At 43.5% G+C, this 18,261-nt stretch overlaps 7 protein-coding genes across 8 annotated transcripts; 2 read left to right on the top strand and 5 right to left on the bottom strand.

The window, feature by feature from the left end:
- The first annotated feature begins 179 nt into the window (after window positions 1–179).
- Window positions 180–2,564, top strand: TrAFT101_011668 (uncharacterized protein). Its single transcript, XM_024904258.2, has 6 exons — window positions 180–204; window positions 268–967; window positions 1,028–1,208; window positions 1,265–1,449; window positions 1,523–1,622; window positions 1,694–2,564. The coding sequence occupies exons 2-6, from the start codon at window positions 701–703 to the stop codon at window positions 1,990–1,992; spliced, it is 1,032 nt and encodes a 343-aa protein (XP_024757906.2). The 5' UTR covers window positions 180–204; window positions 268–700; the 3' UTR covers window positions 1,993–2,564.
- A 530-nt stretch (window positions 2,565–3,094) lies between these two features.
- TrAFT101_011667 (uncharacterized protein) lies at window positions 3,095–4,649 on the top strand (the record flags this gene model as incomplete). Of its 2 annotated transcripts, XM_066129332.1 has the most annotated exons (4): window positions 3,095–3,375; window positions 3,431–3,574; window positions 3,630–4,297; window positions 4,351–4,649. In XM_066129332.1, 4 exons carry the CDS (start codon window positions 3,095–3,097, stop codon window positions 4,371–4,373), a joined length of 1,116 nt encoding a protein of 371 aa, XP_065985464.1. In that variant the 3' UTR covers window positions 4,374–4,649. The 2 variants fall into 2 exon arrangements, with proteins under 2 accessions (XP_065985464.1, XP_024757907.2); XM_024900827.2 differs by having other exon boundaries at window positions 3,630–4,649.
- Window positions 4,650–5,491: 842 nt separating this feature from the next.
- On the bottom strand, window positions 5,492–7,712 carry TrAFT101_011666 (uncharacterized protein). Its single transcript, XM_024902049.2, has 5 exons — window positions 6,760–7,712; window positions 6,587–6,683; window positions 6,253–6,521; window positions 5,888–6,204; window positions 5,492–5,837 (listed from the first exon to the last, which is right to left on the bottom strand). Exons 1-5 carry the CDS (start codon window positions 7,590–7,592, stop codon window positions 5,743–5,745), a joined length of 1,611 nt encoding a protein of 536 aa, XP_024757908.2. The 5' UTR covers window positions 7,593–7,712; the 3' UTR covers window positions 5,492–5,742.
- Window positions 7,713–12,701: 4,989 nt separating this feature from the next.
- On the bottom strand, window positions 12,702–13,908 carry TrAFT101_011665 (uncharacterized protein; the record flags this gene model as incomplete). The annotated part of the gene is made up of 5 exons (XM_066129331.1): window positions 12,702–13,196; window positions 13,254–13,344; window positions 13,424–13,496; window positions 13,551–13,783; window positions 13,844–13,908. 5 exons carry the CDS (start codon window positions 13,906–13,908, stop codon window positions 12,702–12,704), a joined length of 957 nt encoding a protein of 318 aa, XP_065985463.1.
- Window positions 13,909–14,607: 699 nt separating this feature from the next.
- On the bottom strand, window positions 14,608–15,315 carry TrAFT101_011664 (uncharacterized protein; the record flags this gene model as incomplete). Its single annotated transcript, XM_066129330.1, has 1 exon — window positions 14,608–15,315. One exon carries the CDS (start codon window positions 15,313–15,315, stop codon window positions 14,608–14,610), a length of 708 nt encoding a protein of 235 aa, XP_065985462.1.
- Window positions 15,316–15,801: 486 nt separating this feature from the next.
- Window positions 15,802–16,329, bottom strand: TrAFT101_011663 (uncharacterized protein; the record flags this gene model as incomplete). The annotated part of the gene is made up of 1 exon (XM_066129329.1): window positions 15,802–16,329. One exon carries the CDS (start codon window positions 16,327–16,329, stop codon window positions 15,802–15,804), a length of 528 nt encoding a protein of 175 aa, XP_065985461.1.
- Window positions 16,330–16,605: 276 nt separating this feature from the next.
- On the bottom strand, window positions 16,606–17,172 carry TrAFT101_011662 (uncharacterized protein; the record flags this gene model as incomplete). Its single annotated transcript, XM_066129328.1, has 1 exon — window positions 16,606–17,172. One exon carries the CDS (start codon window positions 17,170–17,172, stop codon window positions 16,606–16,608), a length of 567 nt encoding a protein of 188 aa, XP_065985460.1.
- Window positions 17,173–18,261: the final 1,089 nt, after the last annotated feature.

Genomic DNA, 18,261 nt, shown 5'->3' with positions numbered 1-18,261 from the left:
AATTATCTCCGATAGCGCCAAGCAGTGGTTTCGGAGCGTACATTAAACCCTCATCTATGAACAGAAAAGAGAACCGCCACCAACATACCACGGATGTCATTGTTTCTCTACAAAGACGAGACAGGGGCTAAATCAACCCCGCTAGCTAATCAACCCCCTGTCAAAGACACTAATGCTTAGTTGTAGTTTAGCACGGCATACTATGTACGGTAATCTAGGATCGTGCCACACACGCCGGCGGGAAATAAAGCTAACAGATAAATTAAGTACTGAGGTGTCAAACGAATACGGCTAGTCAAAATCGAATGACCGATGAGTTGCCTCGAAGCCTCCAAAACCACTTTAATTCCGAGCCTCCAGTTCCTCTTGCTTGGATAAGCGCAAAATTGGAACACAGGTATCCGCACGGTGCGGACTTATAGATGCCGGACCCACGACGAAAGTTGCGAGCCATTGGCGGAGTGGCCCAAAATGGAGAGCTCAAGAGCTGTTCTCCTATAACATTTGTCAGCTGGTAGGATTCTCAGTAACACTCTCAGGGAATAACATACTGTCGCTTTTAATACCGCAAAAGTATATATTTTGTGAGAGTTGAGGTTTCAAAATGCCACTCTCTATCTCACTTGTTACATCTTATTTGTGTCTATAGACAGTAGCAACAACCAACAAAATCCAACGAGAACCAGACATCAGAAGCAATATGGCGCCTCTCGAGTACTCTATTCCACAAGGAAGTTTGGTGTTAGTCACCGGAGCCAATGGATATATTGGGTCACACGTAGTCGATCAACTACTTGAGTTGGGATACAATGTCCGAGGCACTGTCAGAGACAAAAAGCCATGGCTAGATGAGTTCTTTGAAAAGAAATATGGCAAAGGCCGGTTCGAGAGTGTTGCTGTTAAAGCAATAGAAGAAGTTGGAGCCTTTTCAACTGCTGCAGAGGGAGCCAGTGGAGTTGTTCACGTGGTAAGATATCGCGCATATCCAATTCCGATTTCTGTGTTTGCTTATTTCTTCTACGTATAGGCTTCGGATGTCTCTTTTGAAACTGATCCCAATAAAGTAATTTCGATCGCAGTGCAGGGCACGCTTAACGCTCTCGAGGCAGCTTCCAAACAAACTTCAGTAAAACGTTTTGTGATTACATCGTCTTCTGCTGCTGTAATTAATCCCGAGCCAAATAGAAAAGGTGTCAAAATTGATGAGAGTAAGTTAATAAGAAGTTTGTATCCTGATCTGACCTCGCCTAATATGCTTTTCCAGATACGTGGAACGATAGTGCGGTCAAGCTTGCATGGAGCGACCATGTGATGGAAGGTTTGCCTAAAGGTTTTGAAGGCGCTATTATATACTCGGCCTCGAAGACCGAAGCAGAACGGGCCGCATGGAAGTGGGTTGAAGAGAACAAACCTAATTTTGTTCTCAACACAGTACAACCTAACTTCAATGTAAGTAGATCCTTGAACTCTCTTACCTATTGTTTTAACTTTTTCTTGTTGAATTGACTAATGAAATTTTCAGTTCGGGCAAGTTTTGATACCAGAACATCAATCCGGTTCAACAATGGGCTTTGTTCGCAATTTCTTCAAAGGCGACTTCACCATTCTCACGTTCCCCCCTCGTAAGTGAATCAAAGCCAAAAGGACACATGGTCACTCAAAGTGCCACCATCAAATCTGACACACTATTTAGAACATTATATTGACGTAAAGGACTGCGCTCGTCTGCATGTGGCCGGCTTGCTTGATCCAAGTGTCAAAAACCAACGCATCTTCGGCCTTGTCCACGAATTTAATTGGACAGACGTTTTAGCAATCTTGCGTAAAATACGCCCTGAATTGGAGCTGCCTAAGGCCCCCGAAAATGAGCCTCGGGACTATACAGAGGTTATACCAAAAGATAAATCCGAGAAGCTTCTGAAGGACTTTTTCGGCCAGCCAGGCTGGACATCTCTAGAAGACAGTCTGAAAGCCGGTCTTGCGGACCTTTGAAGGTAGCACGCGTCAAGCAAGGCCTACTAGTAGATGCAATAGTGGCGGAGTAACCGAAACTCGGACTTTTCAGCGCGTATGTGCGTTCTTCGCGCTGATTTTTGCGAGGAATGGAAAGATGGCTCAAGTAATAAGTGGCGAGATGCACGTTACATCAACCATCTTTCGATCATCGCCGATATAGAGAATATATAAAGTCACTTTTGCAGAGAAATGCAAGACCGCATTATATACAAAGTTCCGTTAGCCAAAACGTCTTCGCTGAGAAATAGCTGAGCCAAGGTCCACATTGATGCTGCGGGCTAGTGCGGGATGATGCGGGCTGGAGCGCACGAGTGCGCATGAGTGCGCCCGAACTGCTACTAATCAGAAATGCTGACTCCCACCAAGCTCGCCCGTAACAGCTTATAGTTTGAGGAACACACTTAAATGGATACATTTTAACAAACCGATTTTCAAATTTTCCATGCCCCTGGTAAATGATTATTAGAGGGATTACTACATAGTCTCATTGCTTAATTATTAGCCTATAAAATGTATAAGATGCGTTATCGTCGCGTTTAAGTCTCGAGAAGAACACAGCCAATGCAGTCTTCCTAAATTGGTTTCCTTTGCAATATTACGAAAAATCGGAATAGAAATGTCTGAAACTTCTGGCATCAAGGATCTGTCATATAGTCCAGATGGCAATGGGATATTGACTCCTGCAGCGGACATCTCCCACGTCGAACAAGGGGAGGCAAAGCAATCACAGCCCAGTGTTCGGGACAATGTTCTTGCCTTTTGCATTGTGTTTTGTCAATTGGTCCAGGTATGCTACTTATTCCTTATCCTAAGTCTAGTTAAGAGTTTTCATATGCGGAGTATGGCTAAACGAAGAGGCAGGCCATACCATACGGCGCAGGACTCATTGCAGCCATTGACATACCTAAAGCAATTGGAGCGCCTCAAGATAAGGCTATATGGATTGCAGCATCATACCCGTACGAGACCATCCGCTTGTTTTCAGCTGATGCAAAGTACTAACCAGACAAGATTAACTCAAGGGGCATTCGTTTTAATAGGGGGCCGAATCGGCGCTGTTCATGGACACAAGAACACCATGCTTGTCGGTGCCTGTATATACGTTTTGTTTCATCTAACCACTGGATTTATGAGAACTGCCGACACTGTTATTGTTATGCGTGCTCTCAGCGGCATCGGTGGAGGAATCATGGCCCCCAACCTCGTGGCTATGCTCACCATCACTTTTCCCCCTGGCCTCATGCGTAATGTATGGGTTGGCATGTTTGGTGCCATGGGCCCGGTAGGTGCAGCTGGCGGAACCGTGTTCCCCGGCTTTTTCGGCCAATTAACGGAGTGGTGGTGGCTATTCTTCTTCTTGTCTGTTTTACCAAAGGCTATTTTCGGATAATAGAAGCTAACACGTGAACAACAGGGCCATCTTTGGTGCTGTCGTTTTTGGCGCAACCTCGTTCATTCTACCTCCCGACGGTGTGCCTATGGATGCAGCGGGTACAGTCGATTACGTTGGAGCCTATTTTGGAGTTGCCGGCTTAGTCTTATTTAACTTTGTCTGGACGTTAGTTGCAATACTTGTTTTCCATTGAATTGCTAGCTGCTGACATGGTATATAGACAAGCTGCGGTAGTTGGCTGGGAAGAGCCCTATGTATATGCTCTTCTCATTGTGTCCGTCTTACACTTCGGAATCTTTGTGTTATGGGAAGGGAAATTCGCAAGAGAGCCAATCCTTCCACTTGGGATTTGGACCTCTCCGTCGTTCGGACCGATGGTATTGTCTGCGTTTATGTCGTTTATGGGGGTCGGTATCTTCCTCTACTATGTTCAGATTTGGAACATTGAGATCCGTCACTACTCCAACCTTCTTACTGCAGCGGCCAACTCAGCTTTTGCCATTGTCGGTACATGTGGTTGTTTCGTCAGTGCTATTGCCGTGCGCTATCTACCTGCCCAGGTAGTCATGGCTACTGGTGCAGTAGCTGCTGTAGTTGCTGGGGTCATTTTTGCTACTATGCCGGCGCAGCAGACATACTGGGCTGAATGCTTCCCCGCATTTATTATCATGGGATTCAGCCCCGACTTCATCTTTACAGCGACGCAGATTATCACCAGCAATAGCGTCCAGCGGAAACACCAGGGGATTGCTGGGTCTTTAATGGGGACCATTCAGATGTACGGCCTCAGCACTGGACTAGGATTCGCTGGGACAGTCGAGCGATATACAAACGATGGCGGTCGCGACCAAGTTGGGGGTATTCGCCATGCGCTGTATCTAACGATTGGTATGACAGCTGCTTCTGCATTAATATCTCTCGTGTTAATTCGTATTCCGAAGGATCAACGCGAAGGTTGGGATAAGGAAGAAGAATAAGCAGCGTAGGCGTATCTACACGTACCTACATTAGTTTCGAAGGATCCGTGATTGTTGGCGACATTGGCGACATACACTTTCATGAATGAAATTATGTTAAACGTTCCATAATAGTCGAGAAAGAGAGATGGATGGATCTGCAGATGTCAATGTTAGTGCGAATTGAATTTTTTTAGACCTCTACTCCATTTCGTAGGGGGACTTTGCAGTCGTAGATTGGCTACAGACTAACTCATACGCTCCAAATATTGGGTTTATCGAAGATTATTAAGTATTTGTTACTTACACTTGTAATTAGTAAATTATGCTGCCTTGCAATGTAAAAAACAAATTCGTCTAAAAATCATATCGCTGCTATAAAAGAGCCTACAGGTCTTACTTCATATACGATTAAGAGAGCTCCTCTTGACATCAGCAATAGTCACTTAGTAGTAGTCTGCGTGTGAGTATTTTACGGTCCCAATTTTTCCTTAAGAAGCATACTAGGTACTGAGGCAGTTAATTATTTACACACAAAGAGTATAATTTAGCATTGCTACACAAATATAAGTTTCGAAGCAGTGAAAATACCTATTAGTAATTGTTAAAGCTCCGTCACCTCGTATTCGCTCTATAGGCGGTGCTGACAAACCTCCGCGGGGTTTCAAGTAGTATCGCTCTTTGCGGATTTCCGAGGCCGATTATGAAGCTGTTACGGCAAGCTAATGAAAAATAGCTTCATTTTTCTTGTAATGATCGCGGTGATAAGTATGTAATTACGGAAAAGCAAATCCTTCGAGTGTAATTTATGCGATACCCCCAGGCGAACGTGGGCGGTTTGAGGTGGATGAGGACAGGCGTAGGATCATGTCCGCATGTCGCTATGTCTGTTTGACGCCCAGGCCAGTGCTTGCTATACTGTGGGAGAAAGAGACGAATGACTATGAAACACCGATGACGTATATTTCACTGACATTACTGCTGCGAGCTTAGGGTAAAGAAAATTGAAGATTGCCATTCGTGGATAGTCTGGGCAAGGTAACTAGTTGCCTTAGCAACAAATAAGTCGAGTGTTAATGGATCTCTTATCGCCATCAATACACGGCAGGAGGCTGAGAAAAAAAGGCCCATATCAAGCTGTCGCTATGTTGACTTCTCTTAATTTCTAAGTCAGTGACTTGGACAGTAGTATTCTAAGGCTCTCAGAACTCTGGCTGTAGGAAGAAGATTATACCGGTGCTAATATTGCTCAAAAGCCAATTTCTTCGTCATTCTATCATTAAACTGTTGCTTCCTATACTCCGCAGACCGACTAACCAACAATCCTTCATTGGCAGTTTTCAGCATATAACATAGCGTGAAAGAGTGATTAGTTTGCTATAAGCTCTTCTCATGATACAACGATACCATGTGTCTCAAGCTATCGAAGTCGTGAAAAGCCTCCTTGGCATGTAAAATTTCCAAATAAATTTCTAATACGGTTAGGCTGGGTGTCTAAGAAAAATCGCTTGGTCAGACTTACTGGCCATATTCCACCGCGTACAAAAGTACTGTAGCAGCCATCTGAATGCATGGATCTTCTCTACAATATCTTTATCTGGTTTGCCTTGCCCCACTTCCATAGCTATCGTTGTAGCTTGATATAAAGTTTGCATGAAGAATATGGGGAGGCCTTCTTTTGGGGCAGCTCCACCTTCAAAATCCTTTTGGAGAGCTGATGCCAAGCGTCCCATGACCTCTAATGCTCGTCTAGTCTCCGGAAACATGCCATTACATGCGTCCCTTGTAGTAGTGAGACGAGCTTGCTGCCACTGCTGATGTTGCAGTAAAAATATTCCGCTGCTAAAATTAACGCATGCATCATGAGTGTACCAAGATTCTACTCACCAATATGAAAACATAGTTTGGCAGCAGAATGATAATCTACGAGCTGCATGCTCTTGTTCTGCAGCGTTGACTTGTGCTTCGAGCGTACGACGCAATTGTTCCGTGTCTCCCACAAGACAAACTATATTCCCTGTACCAGGTGTTTCGATAGCTGCAGCAAGTCGGAGGGCTTGACTTGTCAAGTATGTTGCTTGAGCCAGCCGAGCAAAACTGCCTGTCTTGAGGTGAAATGCGGCAGAGATAGGAATAGCATCTGGCGGCATTATGTCCTGAGAGGATACTAAAAGTTAGTCATATTCCAGCTTAAATTTGATAAGAATACGGAGTTTCGTACACCATCCAGAAAGGATTGATCGTCTACGGGAAGATAGTAATTGATCTCTGGATCACTTGTAGCTAGACGCCTTGAGGGATCGCCGAAGTTCAAAAATCTGCATCAAAAATCAGTGCAAAGCTCTCCTTCAATTAGATGAGAAGTGACAGAGTATTATAACACAACTAACTCACCGATCTAGCGCCAACACTGCCCACCAACTTCTTCTTTTCTCCTCTATCTCCATCCACGATCTATTGAAGTCGCTGTTGTTCGTCATGAGCTTATCCAAGCCCAAAGCAATACCATATCTGGCGCAAGCACCGACGGTCAGATAAGCAGCGGGGTAAATCGCATGTCCTATTTCATACAGCGCAATAAAAATTGTTGCTTGGAGGACATGTAGCGACATAAGACCAGCTGCCTCTATGTCAGAGAGATATCGCTTTGACGCCTTGTAAAGCGCTGTTTTTTGGTTACCACCATTGTGGACCGCAGTTGTGCAATACAGCTTCATGCACAAGGCTAACAACGTGCCTTCCGCTCGTCGCGGAGATAACGGGTTAAGTGAAGCATTAAAAAAGTGATTCCGACACACTATTGGTAGCCATGAGGCATCCTGTGAGAATAACACTGCCGCTATGTCGCGGACCTGCTGAGTGTCTCCGACATAGGCCGCAACATCACTTGGGACCGGTACATAGGGAGGAGGAATTTCTAACTGGATGTCGCGAAATACTTTGGGCGCTAGAAACTGAACAGCCCTTGCTGTATCAAATGTAGACCCCAAATCTGGCGGTTGATCCAGCTGTTGCGGGTGATGGTCGTCAACTACCGACGAAGAGTCGTCCCAAATTATCTCCGGTGTGTATGAGCGTTTGGCTGGTAGCTTTGGATAGCTACAGCGTACTTCTTTGCGCATGCACAATTCGCACGTCGGAAGGACTCGATTACATCGCCTTTTGCCATGGCGACACGCATGGCAAGAGACCCGCGAATGGGCCACAGCGGTTTGCGACAATTCCATAGCTACACGTAAATAGTGGTGAGAACTTGGTAACTGTTGAAGTCGGCCGCTAAATTATGTGATCTTCGTCACTAGACAGACTGCGCAGCAGCTATGGCGGCGGCAGACTTTGCTGATGGCGCTGAGAAGTATGGTCCCCATGGGTAAAGAGTTCTTCCATGTCATAAGTTTTAGGATGTTGATTTAAAGTATGTGAGTGCAGACTAATCACTAATTGCAGATTATTAAACATAGAAATCATGGACGAGTTGTAGAGGCTAAAACTGCCTGTACTCAAAAGTGGCTAGTACATGTAGATGGATTGCCATTGACTAGAGTTTATTCCACTATACAGTGTGCTGTACACAGGTACGGCCTGTCAGCCATTAAAAGCCCGAATTCCAGTCAAACTCTTTATCTGCGTTTGAAGAATAAGACTGCTGAATTGAAACGATTTTTATCTAATTATAAAAAAAAAATCATATGAAAAGATTCTATTGTATTAAAGTGCGTGGGCTACTAAATTCCGTATGTTTAAAACAATTTTCACACCAGCCGCCTAGTTAGACCAGGATCATCTTAGGAGCTTCGTTCAAGACTCCTGCCCATAACTCCCACATTTAGATATCTATATATCTTCTTCAACTTTAGCACAGTATGACTATGAATCTCTCTTGATATGACCAGCTAAGTGTATATTCATTTACGCCAGGCTTGAGCTTTTCTTTTCGAAATGTTGCTAGGGTATTATCAGATGAATTAGTTCTCACTCATTCTAGAAGCTAGTTCGGGGATCGCAATTAAGGAACGCATTCGTCTCATCAGATAGCCAGGAAATTATCACTTCATTGGACACGAATCTACGACCCTGGCTAACTATATATTTCTCAACCATAGGTATATTGGACATGAGGTCAATGAAAGTGTTGGAAGCTGTGACGTTCTGATCCTATACCTAGTATAGGGTAACTAGTTCCCAAGGGATAAACCTTCAACGTCGGGTTTATGTTGGCAGAGAGATGCGAAGGATCTTATGAGCGGTCTTAGTCACGTAGCTGATAACTTTGGATGAGGGTCCAATCTGGTTGTTATATGAATGCTATGTTAACGACTGACTATCTAAGCTATATCTAATGAGCGTAATGAACGGTCTTATATAGTAAGTCGTTCCGTGGTTATCACTTGTGTAAGTTGCACCGTACCTGATGAGAATGCTTCCTTAGAGTCGCAGTCTCATCTCATGAGTAGGTACGTATCTTACTGAGAATACATTTCCTTTAATCTGATTGGTTGTCTTGTCCGTGGTTTACCCGGAGGTACGTGCTAAAGGGATCTTATGTGGTTGGTTCGTGACAGAAGCCCTGCAAGTGACTATAGCGTGCATGCTGTTCTAAATATACAATGCACAGCAAATTCTAGGAATGTGTTGCTCTCTCCGCCATTACTCTCAACGCGGAATCACATGGTCTTCTAATATAGTTGGCTATTAAGCAGAGGATCTATAAAATATACATATAAATTAACATAAAGAAGAAAAACAAGTACTATTACTATTGATCTACACTGTGGACAGTCCCTCCTACTACCAACTGCTCAAAATGCATATTTGTTGGGTGTGCACAAAATAAAGTTAAATATGCATTATCCAATATATCCTTTTGCAAGGATCTGATTTATGAACTCGCTCGTGATACACATAGATAAGACATAGCTGAGACATGTTATATCCACCCGGAAGCGTGGGGCGGATTTCCACCGAGACCTCACCGAATTCATGCGTGATAGGACAGCCATTCCATCGGGATCATAGATTCCCTAATTAGTTGTCTATATCGTTGGGTTAATAAACATTCTCTAGTGGAGAGCGTTAATTGGACTCGTTCAGTAGGTTTAATTGGAAATAGGAACATGTATGATATGTGACATTGCTACCGATTGTTTTGATGCCATTTGGGCTACGTTGTATCCATGATAAAGCCATAACAATAGATTCGCATATACGAATTTGTCGGAAATCATAAATGTCTCAAAATCGTAGCGTCAAATCATTTGTCAGGTCATTTTCTTATATCGTGAAGCTACTATGAAACATCGAGTTATATTAAACATACAAATACGCACATGACTTGTCAGCTCTCGCTTTTCAGCTGTTTATTGGTACCCGGGTCGGATACGTATGAAGCTACGTATCCAGGCTCTAAAGTGCGTCGTGCAATACGACTACGGCGCGTTAGATAGCTTTGCCTCATGAGATAATGACTGTAACCAAAGCCTCTATACTGCAGAATGTAATAAGCGAGCTGTCGACAGAGTAATGCGCTTATTTCACGTCAGCTAATTATTATTTGGGCACAAATAGGTTCTAATAAAACAACCTTGTTGCATCTTATTCGCTAGATATCACCGAAATTTCGAATGTGCGGCTGAGTTCTACGTCACCGAATGGCAAGGATACAATGGCTGTAAGCCAATGTTCATACGCCACGCTTCACAACCCATTTTCAATACGCAATTTGAGTACATCACAATATCCACTCTGAAAATTCGACGTTAGCATCTTGCCGCATTTCACGCTCGCCTCCCCCTTTTGACCCTTGGTTACTATGGCATATGTGTAGGCTCTTCTCGCATGTCTCAGAAGTTGCTAAAATAGGAGTACTATTACTTTGTTTACTTGGTGCGTGATAAAACATATGCATGATTAGCTGGCCAGCCTTGCGAGCCTCGTGAGCTACGCACCGACCAGGATCAGTGTTCAGCTTCAATGAGTAAATACGCCGCCTGTCATCAGTTGAGCCTCCTATGCATCAACTCGAAGTTTACGTGTTACTACGTAGCTATAACCTTTCAGATCAATAGTAATGAGCATATGCTGTAATTACCCATGTCCGGTCTTGGATATATAAGAGTTGACTTTACCTGCGTTTCTTCCCCTATCCAGTCGTGTGTATTAAGCAACACTTTTAAACCAGAAAAATGTTCAATCACTTTTCCCCTGAATGCACTCTTCCTTCTAATGAAACATATAGCGGCTTTGTCTCTGGACCAAACGCTAGGTCAACCCTCAATATCGTCTGGAGCTGCATTAGTATCATTATTTTGTCAACATGGTCTATCCTGCATCTCGATGTCCCCGCGCATGTCACTCCTACAAAGAAAAGGGAAAAATTCTGCCGCGCTGTATATCTTCTCTGGCGGAAGATTTTTTGGATGGGCCTGAAACTTTTTTCCCCGGAATTTGCAGCTACCGGTTGCGCCAGAAAGATTTTTGCTACTCGCTCTAATTCAGCGGAACTAGAGCGGCTTGCGCGCATTGATGGTGTTCCTTGGAGCTTGACGCATACTATCCTTGTTGATATGGGCGGTATTGCTCTACGGTTCCCTGCTTCACATAACTACACATCAGCCAGCACAGATACATCAGACCTTATATCTGAATCAGCAGGCGTGTCTAGAGAAACATCAGCATCTTACCCGGTTTCTGGAGATCAAGTACCGGAATTTATTCAAAAATTTAGCCGAAGACAAGAATTAATTGCAAAATTGTGTGGAAAAATACCATGGAGTTTATATAAACCTCATGTTCAACACGCTATCACAATGAATGAATCCTCCACAATTTCGAAATCGATTCTCAAAGATGTCGCTGCTTTATCGGGTAATATCTGGATACTGGACTCTAAGCAACTTAAAATTGCGAGGGAGAAGAAACTTATAACAAAAATGCCGAATATTACGGAACAAGACATCAATGATAAGAGCAAATCCTACGGGTTAGTCAAGCTCATAGCAATCCTCCAAGTGCTGTGGCTTGTGATCCAGCTTATAGCCCGAGCTATTCAAAATCTTCCATTTACCCAGCTGGAAATCACAACGGTTGCGTTTGCAGCTACAGCAATTATTATCTATAGCATTGATTTCATAAAACCTAAAGACCTCAACGTGCCTTTTTACGTGAGCGTTTCGAAAGAGGTCGAATACGAACATTTTGTTGAAATCGCTCAAGCAGCCCCATTCGCATATGTTCAGGGCAAGCGGTATTACATGCCAACCTCTACTATACATGACCTTTTCACATACAAAAAACCGCTTGAGCCAGAAGGAAGATGCATGGTGTGCGAATTCTGCAAGAGGTGCAAGCGGTGCAAGTGGTGCAGAACGCCTAAGATACAGGCAGGTGAATCAGCCGAACATACGAGGGACTTAAATTGTCGGAAATGCAAAAAATTTAGGCTTTCCCCTCGAAAGGCTGATATTTACTCATTACTGATTGGCTTCTTCTCTGCTACGTCGTTTGGAGGCGTTCACCTTTTTGCATGGAATAATCAATTTCCCACAGAAATTGAACAGCTTCTATGGAGAATTTCAGCATTGATGACTATTGCTTTGCCTTACATATACATCTGTACCCATCTTCCATTTATTGGAAAAAAAGTAAAGAAGATTAGAACAGATACAAGGAGAGGAATGAGAATAGGCCTGTTTTGCATTGCGGTGTGTTATGTCCCCTGTCGACTATTTCTCCTGGCTGAGAGCTTCAGGTCTCTCTACTATTTGCCCCCTGAAGCTTTTAAATCGACATGGGCGGGCAACTTTCCGCACCTAGGATAAACCAAGAATATGGACACTCATTTTGGATTACATCATTCGTTCTTTCGCAGCCTTTCTCTCTCTGTTTCTATGCCACCTTCTTTCATTTCTGAAGGGAGCTGGGTCTTAAAAACACGTCAGAAGTAACGACTTTGCTATTTTATAATCACTATCCGACTATGTTTTATTTTTAAAGGATGACAAGCAGTCAGTCTCAAATTGGGCTATGTCAAAGATTACGGCGGCTACTGTCGGCTGTTTTCATTCATTTTTCGATCATTTATATTGTCAACTACCTGCTATACTACTATATCATTTCAAATGCCTTAAATTAAATCTTTTAGTTTCACATGTGTCTTGGTTACCTGAAGAAGTCCAATATGCTAGTAATTGCTTGTATTTATTAATATTAGGTAGTGGTTTGGTCTTCAAGGAGAATATTCTTTTTGAAGCTCCCAAAGCCTTTAGACGTAGCTAACGAAACCTTGTGATAGCTAGAGTCCGAGAAACCTTGAACAATAGCATTGATGTGATAGGAAATTATACATCTACCCCTGCTAATACTTCCTCCGAAATTTTCCAAAGTGACCGAGCTAGCTCTTTGCTGCGCGACCTTTCTGATGCCTGGACAATCTTCCCGGGTCCATTCAAGAACTGCCCTTTGTATCGTTCGGTGTCTTTTGCGATTTCTAATGCAGTCGCACAATAAAGTTGCGTCAATGCACCTTTTGCAGGACTTTTCATCACCAGTTTTAAAACTGGCTTCAACAGACCCGGGAACACTCCCATACCGCCATCAGTTGCAACGGGCCCAGGGTCAAGCGTTAGAGCTATGATCTTGGTATTTTGTTGCGTAAGCTGATTTTGAAGTTCTCTTGTAAAGAGCGCATTAGCCAATTTGCTGGCGCCGTAACGTCTAAAGACTGCTTTTCGAGAGGCGTAGTCGTTGGGATTGGTAGCTCCAGGATCACGAAGATCCTCTAGAGTTGTAAAGTTGTTGCTGCTGGACGCAAATTTCTCGGCCACAGAGCTCACCTAGTAGATGTATTTAGTAAACTCATTTTCGAAATTCACATATCTAAGAAGACGTACAGTAACAATTCGTACGTCGGAGCCTGGCTCTTCTGCCGTTTGCTTGAGCAATGGTAGAAGTTTAATGGAGAGAGTAAAATGGCCGAGATGACTAGATAGGAGCATGACATTGTAAGAAAATACTAGGTAATCCAAAGAATAAAATGTAATTAGCATGTTTTATCACTCACTTTACCGCAATTGTCTGCTCAAATCCTTCCTTTGTCGTAACAAACTCTTCCGCTGCGACGCCTGCATTATTGACTATAATAAAGTTCTTAGTATACTGTCAACAATACCTAAGAGTTGCAGCTTTACTTAAAATATCAAGTCTACTTTCTGCAGTTGACAGTACGTTTGCAGCTTTGATGACGTTAGGTAGCGATGACAGATCCAACGGTAACCACTCCAGAAGCTCCTTTGGGATAGACGGATTCTGGGAAAGAATATCACTGATCGCCTGCTTCGCTCGAGATTCAGATCTTGCTCCTATGTACACTTTGGCGCCATGCAACGCAAGTTGTTTGACCGTTTCAAAGCCAATTCCAGAGCTAATTCGTCCTTATTAGCTGATTATCAGAAATTTGGAGGGGGGGTTATCAACGACTCACTTTCCTCCAGTTACCAGTGCCACTTTGCCAGCTAGATTAGGAATCGAAGTTTCATTCCACGCCATAACTTAGGGGGTCTATCTTTTTGCTCGTCTATTGGGTACAGAAAGCTTTAATGTCGGATTAACTTGTAAAGTAAAAGTTGTATGCTTGGGTATGCAAATTAACCTGTGGGTATATTATTGTCTTAGGAGATCCAGTGCTAGGAACCCTCTATTTATATTCATATACTATCTTTTAACTTGTATGCTACCGTAGTGGAGTTACAGACCTATAATGAACCATCTATAGTCGCTTGAAAAGCAATTAGAGAGTGAAATTACCTGCAAGGGGTGCAAAATAAACCATGCAGGCCCAATGAGGGCAAATTGGTCAGCGACTGGTAACAAAAGGGAGATCCACATGCATGACTAATACACATACTCTATTAGGAAAAAAACAAAATACACGTCTGCTAAGAGAGCTCCACAGCTCGGAAAAAGTTACAAGTCGTTTGTCAGTCTTTATACACATAAATATAGCTAATCATGCCTGCTTTATTAGCTTTTCTTGTTTATTAAGGACACATAATGAATCAGGTATGGTGGCTGCTGATTCACTTCTCAGAAAGCAATCGTACATTCACTGAAATAGGAAATAAATCCCTTACTACGCGCAGAAATTAGCCGACTTTAGATAGAAGAGAGATAGCCGATGGGTTCGGAAGCGAGGTGACTATATACTAGTCTTCCCGTAGTAAACGAATTACCTCCTCCCATAATTGATTACTCTGATTCTGAACTTTCTTCAGCCTCATCAGTTTCCAGTAATGTCTGCCAAATATTGTTGATATCTTCGAGAAGCTTCTGGCTGTGCAGGTTATCCTTATAAAGATCGTCGCCCGCTCTTGCGAGGCATTGCGCACAAAGTTCTCGTGCCTCTGCACTTCTATGCCGCCATTGAAGCTCTTGGATGAAGTTCTTTGCTGTGATCAAAGTTTCTCTGTGGTTGGGCCCAAGGACCTGGGTTTTATTTCTCAAGTTGAGCCTCCAAAGAGAAAATGCTTCTCCCACTGTTTCAACACTTTCGCTTAGCATTACAGCAAAATTTGCTTCGGCGGCAAGCGTATCTGGGTGAAGATTGCCAAGAAGCTCTTTTTTGGCGTCATAGGCATCCCTTAGTAACTGAATTGCCTCCTCAGTCTTACCTTGGTCGTCGAGGACATCGGCGAGATGAGCCATGCAGTTTAACGTATCATTATGTTTCCTCCCAAGAATGCGCTCACTGCGAGCTAGAGCTTCACGCTGCATAGTCTCAGATTCTGTGTAATTGCCAGTCAAAGCAATGACGGTTGCAAGATCACTCAAGGCGTCAATCGTCCTGGGATCATCGTCACCCAAGATTTCACGCCTGTTTTCCACGACGCGCTTTAGAATCGGCAGAGCTTTTACGTCCATGTAAAGGATGCCCATAGTCCAGCCCAGTAGCCCCATGCTCGCCAAAGTATCCACATGCTTTTCGCCCAGATATCTGCTGTTTATCTCCATCGATCGCTCGAATCTTAGCCGAGCTTCGTCATAATTGCCGTTCCAATGAATATATCTCCCAGAAGACATAAGTAGTTTCGCTCTAGCTAATTCCCAGTCTTTGGTGGTCTTTTTAAACTGATGTTGAAGAATGAGCTCAGCATGAGGGAGTAATATTTCTGCGAGTTTGAAGTATTCAGGTCCAGGATGAGATGACGGCTCGGGAAATTGAGACGCGATAGACCTTAATGCTTCAAAGGCCCACTTATCCACATCTTCAGGAACCTCTTCCTCTAGCCACCACCTTGTTGCTAACTGTACAAGGCGATGGGTGCTAAATACAGAATCATTCTCATCAATGAATGAAAAGGCTTTCAAAAGCGCAGCTGCTTCTTGAAAGTCAAAATCATCTTCTAGTTCGCCTTCATCTTGCAAGAGTATAGCAGGAATTCCCTAATGCTGGAAAAAATTGATGAGGCACAATAAGTCTGCGGCTCTTCGATTTGAGTCTCGTATGGATTGGAAAGATAGTTTCCACGTTTTCGTTACCGACTCCAACGTATTTTCTGGCCGTGCATGCTCAGAGAATTCGTAACTGAGAAATTTTGTCTTGGTTGCATCGCTTTTCCGGTGCTGCTTTAAGTATTGTTCAACAGTTCTTTGCCTCTTTACCATAAACGCAATTGCTTGAGTGATTGCGAGTGGAATATACTCGAGTTCTTGGAGGAGTTCCAGGATCAGCTCATCGGAGTAGTTCTCTCGCATGCGCTTTCTTACTAGGCTAATCCCCTCTGCTTTTCCCAGTTCATGAATCGTGATAGGAATTTTGGGATTCGCCACGTCAAATGCCACATCACGACTTCTTGTCGTAAATAGTAGAGAACCGTTTTGACAATGTGGTATGCACTCAGAGGAACTTTTTCCGACAGTCATTTTTCCACGGAAAAAGGCGTCTTCATTATCCACATTGTCAACAACCATGAGCCATGGGCCCACGTGCCGAACTTCAAGCCAATTCTTCAACAGTAATGCCGCATCAGATTGAGCACCATCTGGGGTGGTTATACCACATTCGCTAGCAATTCGATTGAATGACTCTTCGAAACGAGCCACTGTAGCAGCGTTTACCCATAGTATGGAACATCTGCCTTTTGAACGTCTCCGGTAGCAGTACTCTAACGCTACTTGGGATTTTCTTTAGGTATGTTAGAAAAAATAATCGTCATTATTGGGAGAGTTTAACTTACCCTATGCCTCCTAGGCCGCAGAGAGCTGCCTTTGGTTGACTTCCTCCTTGGACTGCGAATGCTTGATCAATTTCTGCAAAAATCTCATCCCGCCCAACAAATGAGGGGTTTCTGTCGAACGGTACTGCTCGACTTTGAGGTTATTGAAGTTGTCGATTACTTGATGGAAGATTAAAGTCTTGGTGTAACTTTCAAGCGACTCTGCAATTTCTTCAATCTTTTTGTCATAAGTTAAGCTCTTTATTGCCTTCATCTTTCGTTCCCAAGAAGAATCGTCAGTCGACGGAAGGGCCTTCTCGATGAGCTTATCCAGATGCTGTGCCTCTACCAAGCAGCCCCTGACTACTGGCATGAGTGCTTCTTGGGTCTCTGTATCAATTAAGCCATTATCTATATTGCGCTGTATTCTTCTCACGCCATCAAGTATAAGGGGTAGCTCTGTGCGGATCTGCTTGAAGGGTCTAGGAACACCATCAACGGCAGAGCTAAAATCGGCAACACGACTTGCAACTTTCGCACCTAGCTCGATAAATTGAAGTATTGTGCCGGCTAGACTAACCGCGGTAATGGGATCCATGTGACGGAAATCTTCATAACTGAGCAGAGCGACCTTATAGTTGCGTGGATTTGCTTGCAGGGTTCTGAGTAGAGCCTGTAGCAGATAAAAGAAAAGATATCGTGGGAATCGCTTGCTCTAACTGAAAATCAACATGCATGACTTCTTGGGCCTTTTCCGGCCTGCGGGGGTTGCTTCCGATGTCTTTTCCAACAAATGGCATGAGCGTTAATTTCAGGTTCTCAATTTAAGCCTCAGGCCTGGGGAGAGACGTAAATCCTTCTTAGCGGTATACAGTTGTTTCCAGCAAATGCAATGCAATATGACTGTAGTGGGTACACTGACCGAATGGGAGTACGGTAGACCGTCAGCAATTGTTGTTCTCAAGAGACACAACTATCCCAATCATTTTCAATAAGAGAGTAACGCTAGCTGTAAAACGGCTAATTACTAGCCAGACAACAGACATTACATTCATTAAAGTCGGACCTTTTTATTTCTGAATGACTAAAGCGCTAGAATTCTGCGATTGTTGACAAATTCATTGATTATATGAGACTAGGTAGTTTTTTTTTTCCCTCACAGCCAACCCCGCCTCTAATTTACAAATAGCGCATCTGAACATCACTATACGTTCTAACAAGTTATAAAGATGATAATTCTGGGATATCAAGACACGCAGGCGCATCTCTGTTCAGGTCATCGTCGATATTGAAAGTTCAATTCTTGATGTCTGTGTCTCTGGACAGCATGCGGAACTATATATACGATTCCGATGACGGGGTATCTTACCGAAAGTCTTGATATTTTTACCGACTAGAATTCGACGAGAGACGCTATTTTTACATGCCTTCGATTAATTTTTGCTGGCGCGTGTTAGAATAGGAGCATACTGTATCTGGTTCTGCGTGGTGGTCTAAATAACACGTAGTATCGAATACGGAGTAGCAGAGCCACATTTGTAGCGTTCTCCAGCGACAGCTCCACAAGCACAGCGTCTTTTTATGTAATGAGCACAACAGATTGGATGAGAGAATATCGCTTGAGTCTGTTGTTGTGAGTGTCAGATGCCACATGTACTAACTTGGTCCAATAGCGCCTAGCATTCGC

The sequence above is a fragment of the Trichoderma asperellum genome, chromosome 7 (assembly GCF_020647865.1).
Source record: "Trichoderma asperellum chromosome 7, complete sequence".
In the NCBI taxonomy this organism is placed as follows: Eukaryota; Fungi; Ascomycota; class Sordariomycetes; order Hypocreales; family Hypocreaceae; genus Trichoderma; species Trichoderma asperellum.
The sequence above is the reverse complement of the archived record's forward strand: the minus strand, read 5'-3'. Positions and strand labels throughout refer to the sequence as shown.

What these genes read in the sequence shown, in the direction of transcription:
- TrAFT101_011668 (XM_024904258.2), top strand. Translation starts at nt 701, where the DNA reads ATGGCGCCTCTCGAGTACTCTATTCCACAAGGAAGTTTGGTGTTAGTC. An exon ending in AGGTGTCAAAATTGATGAGA is followed by an intron (nt 1,209 to 1,264) that starts GTAAGTTAATAA and finishes ATGCTTTTCCAG; the next exon opens with ATACGTGGAACGATAGTGCG. An exon ending in CAGTACAACCTAACTTCAAT is followed by an intron (nt 1,450 to 1,522) that starts GTAAGTAGATCC and finishes TGAAATTTTCAG; the next exon opens with TTCGGGCAAGTTTTGATACC.
- TrAFT101_011666 (XM_024902049.2), bottom strand. Translation starts at nt 7,592, where the DNA reads ATGGAATTGTCGCAAACCGCTGTGGCCCATTCGCGGGTCTCTTGCCAT. An exon ending in GCAGTGTTGGCGCTAGATCG is followed by an intron (nt 6,684 to 6,759) that starts GTGAGTTAGTTG and finishes TTTTTGATGCAG; the next exon opens with ATTTTTGAACTTCGGCGATC. An exon ending in CAAACTATGTTTTCATATTG is followed by an intron (nt 6,205 to 6,252) that starts GTGAGTAGAATC and finishes TAATTTTAGCAG; the next exon opens with CGGAATATTTTTACTGCAAC.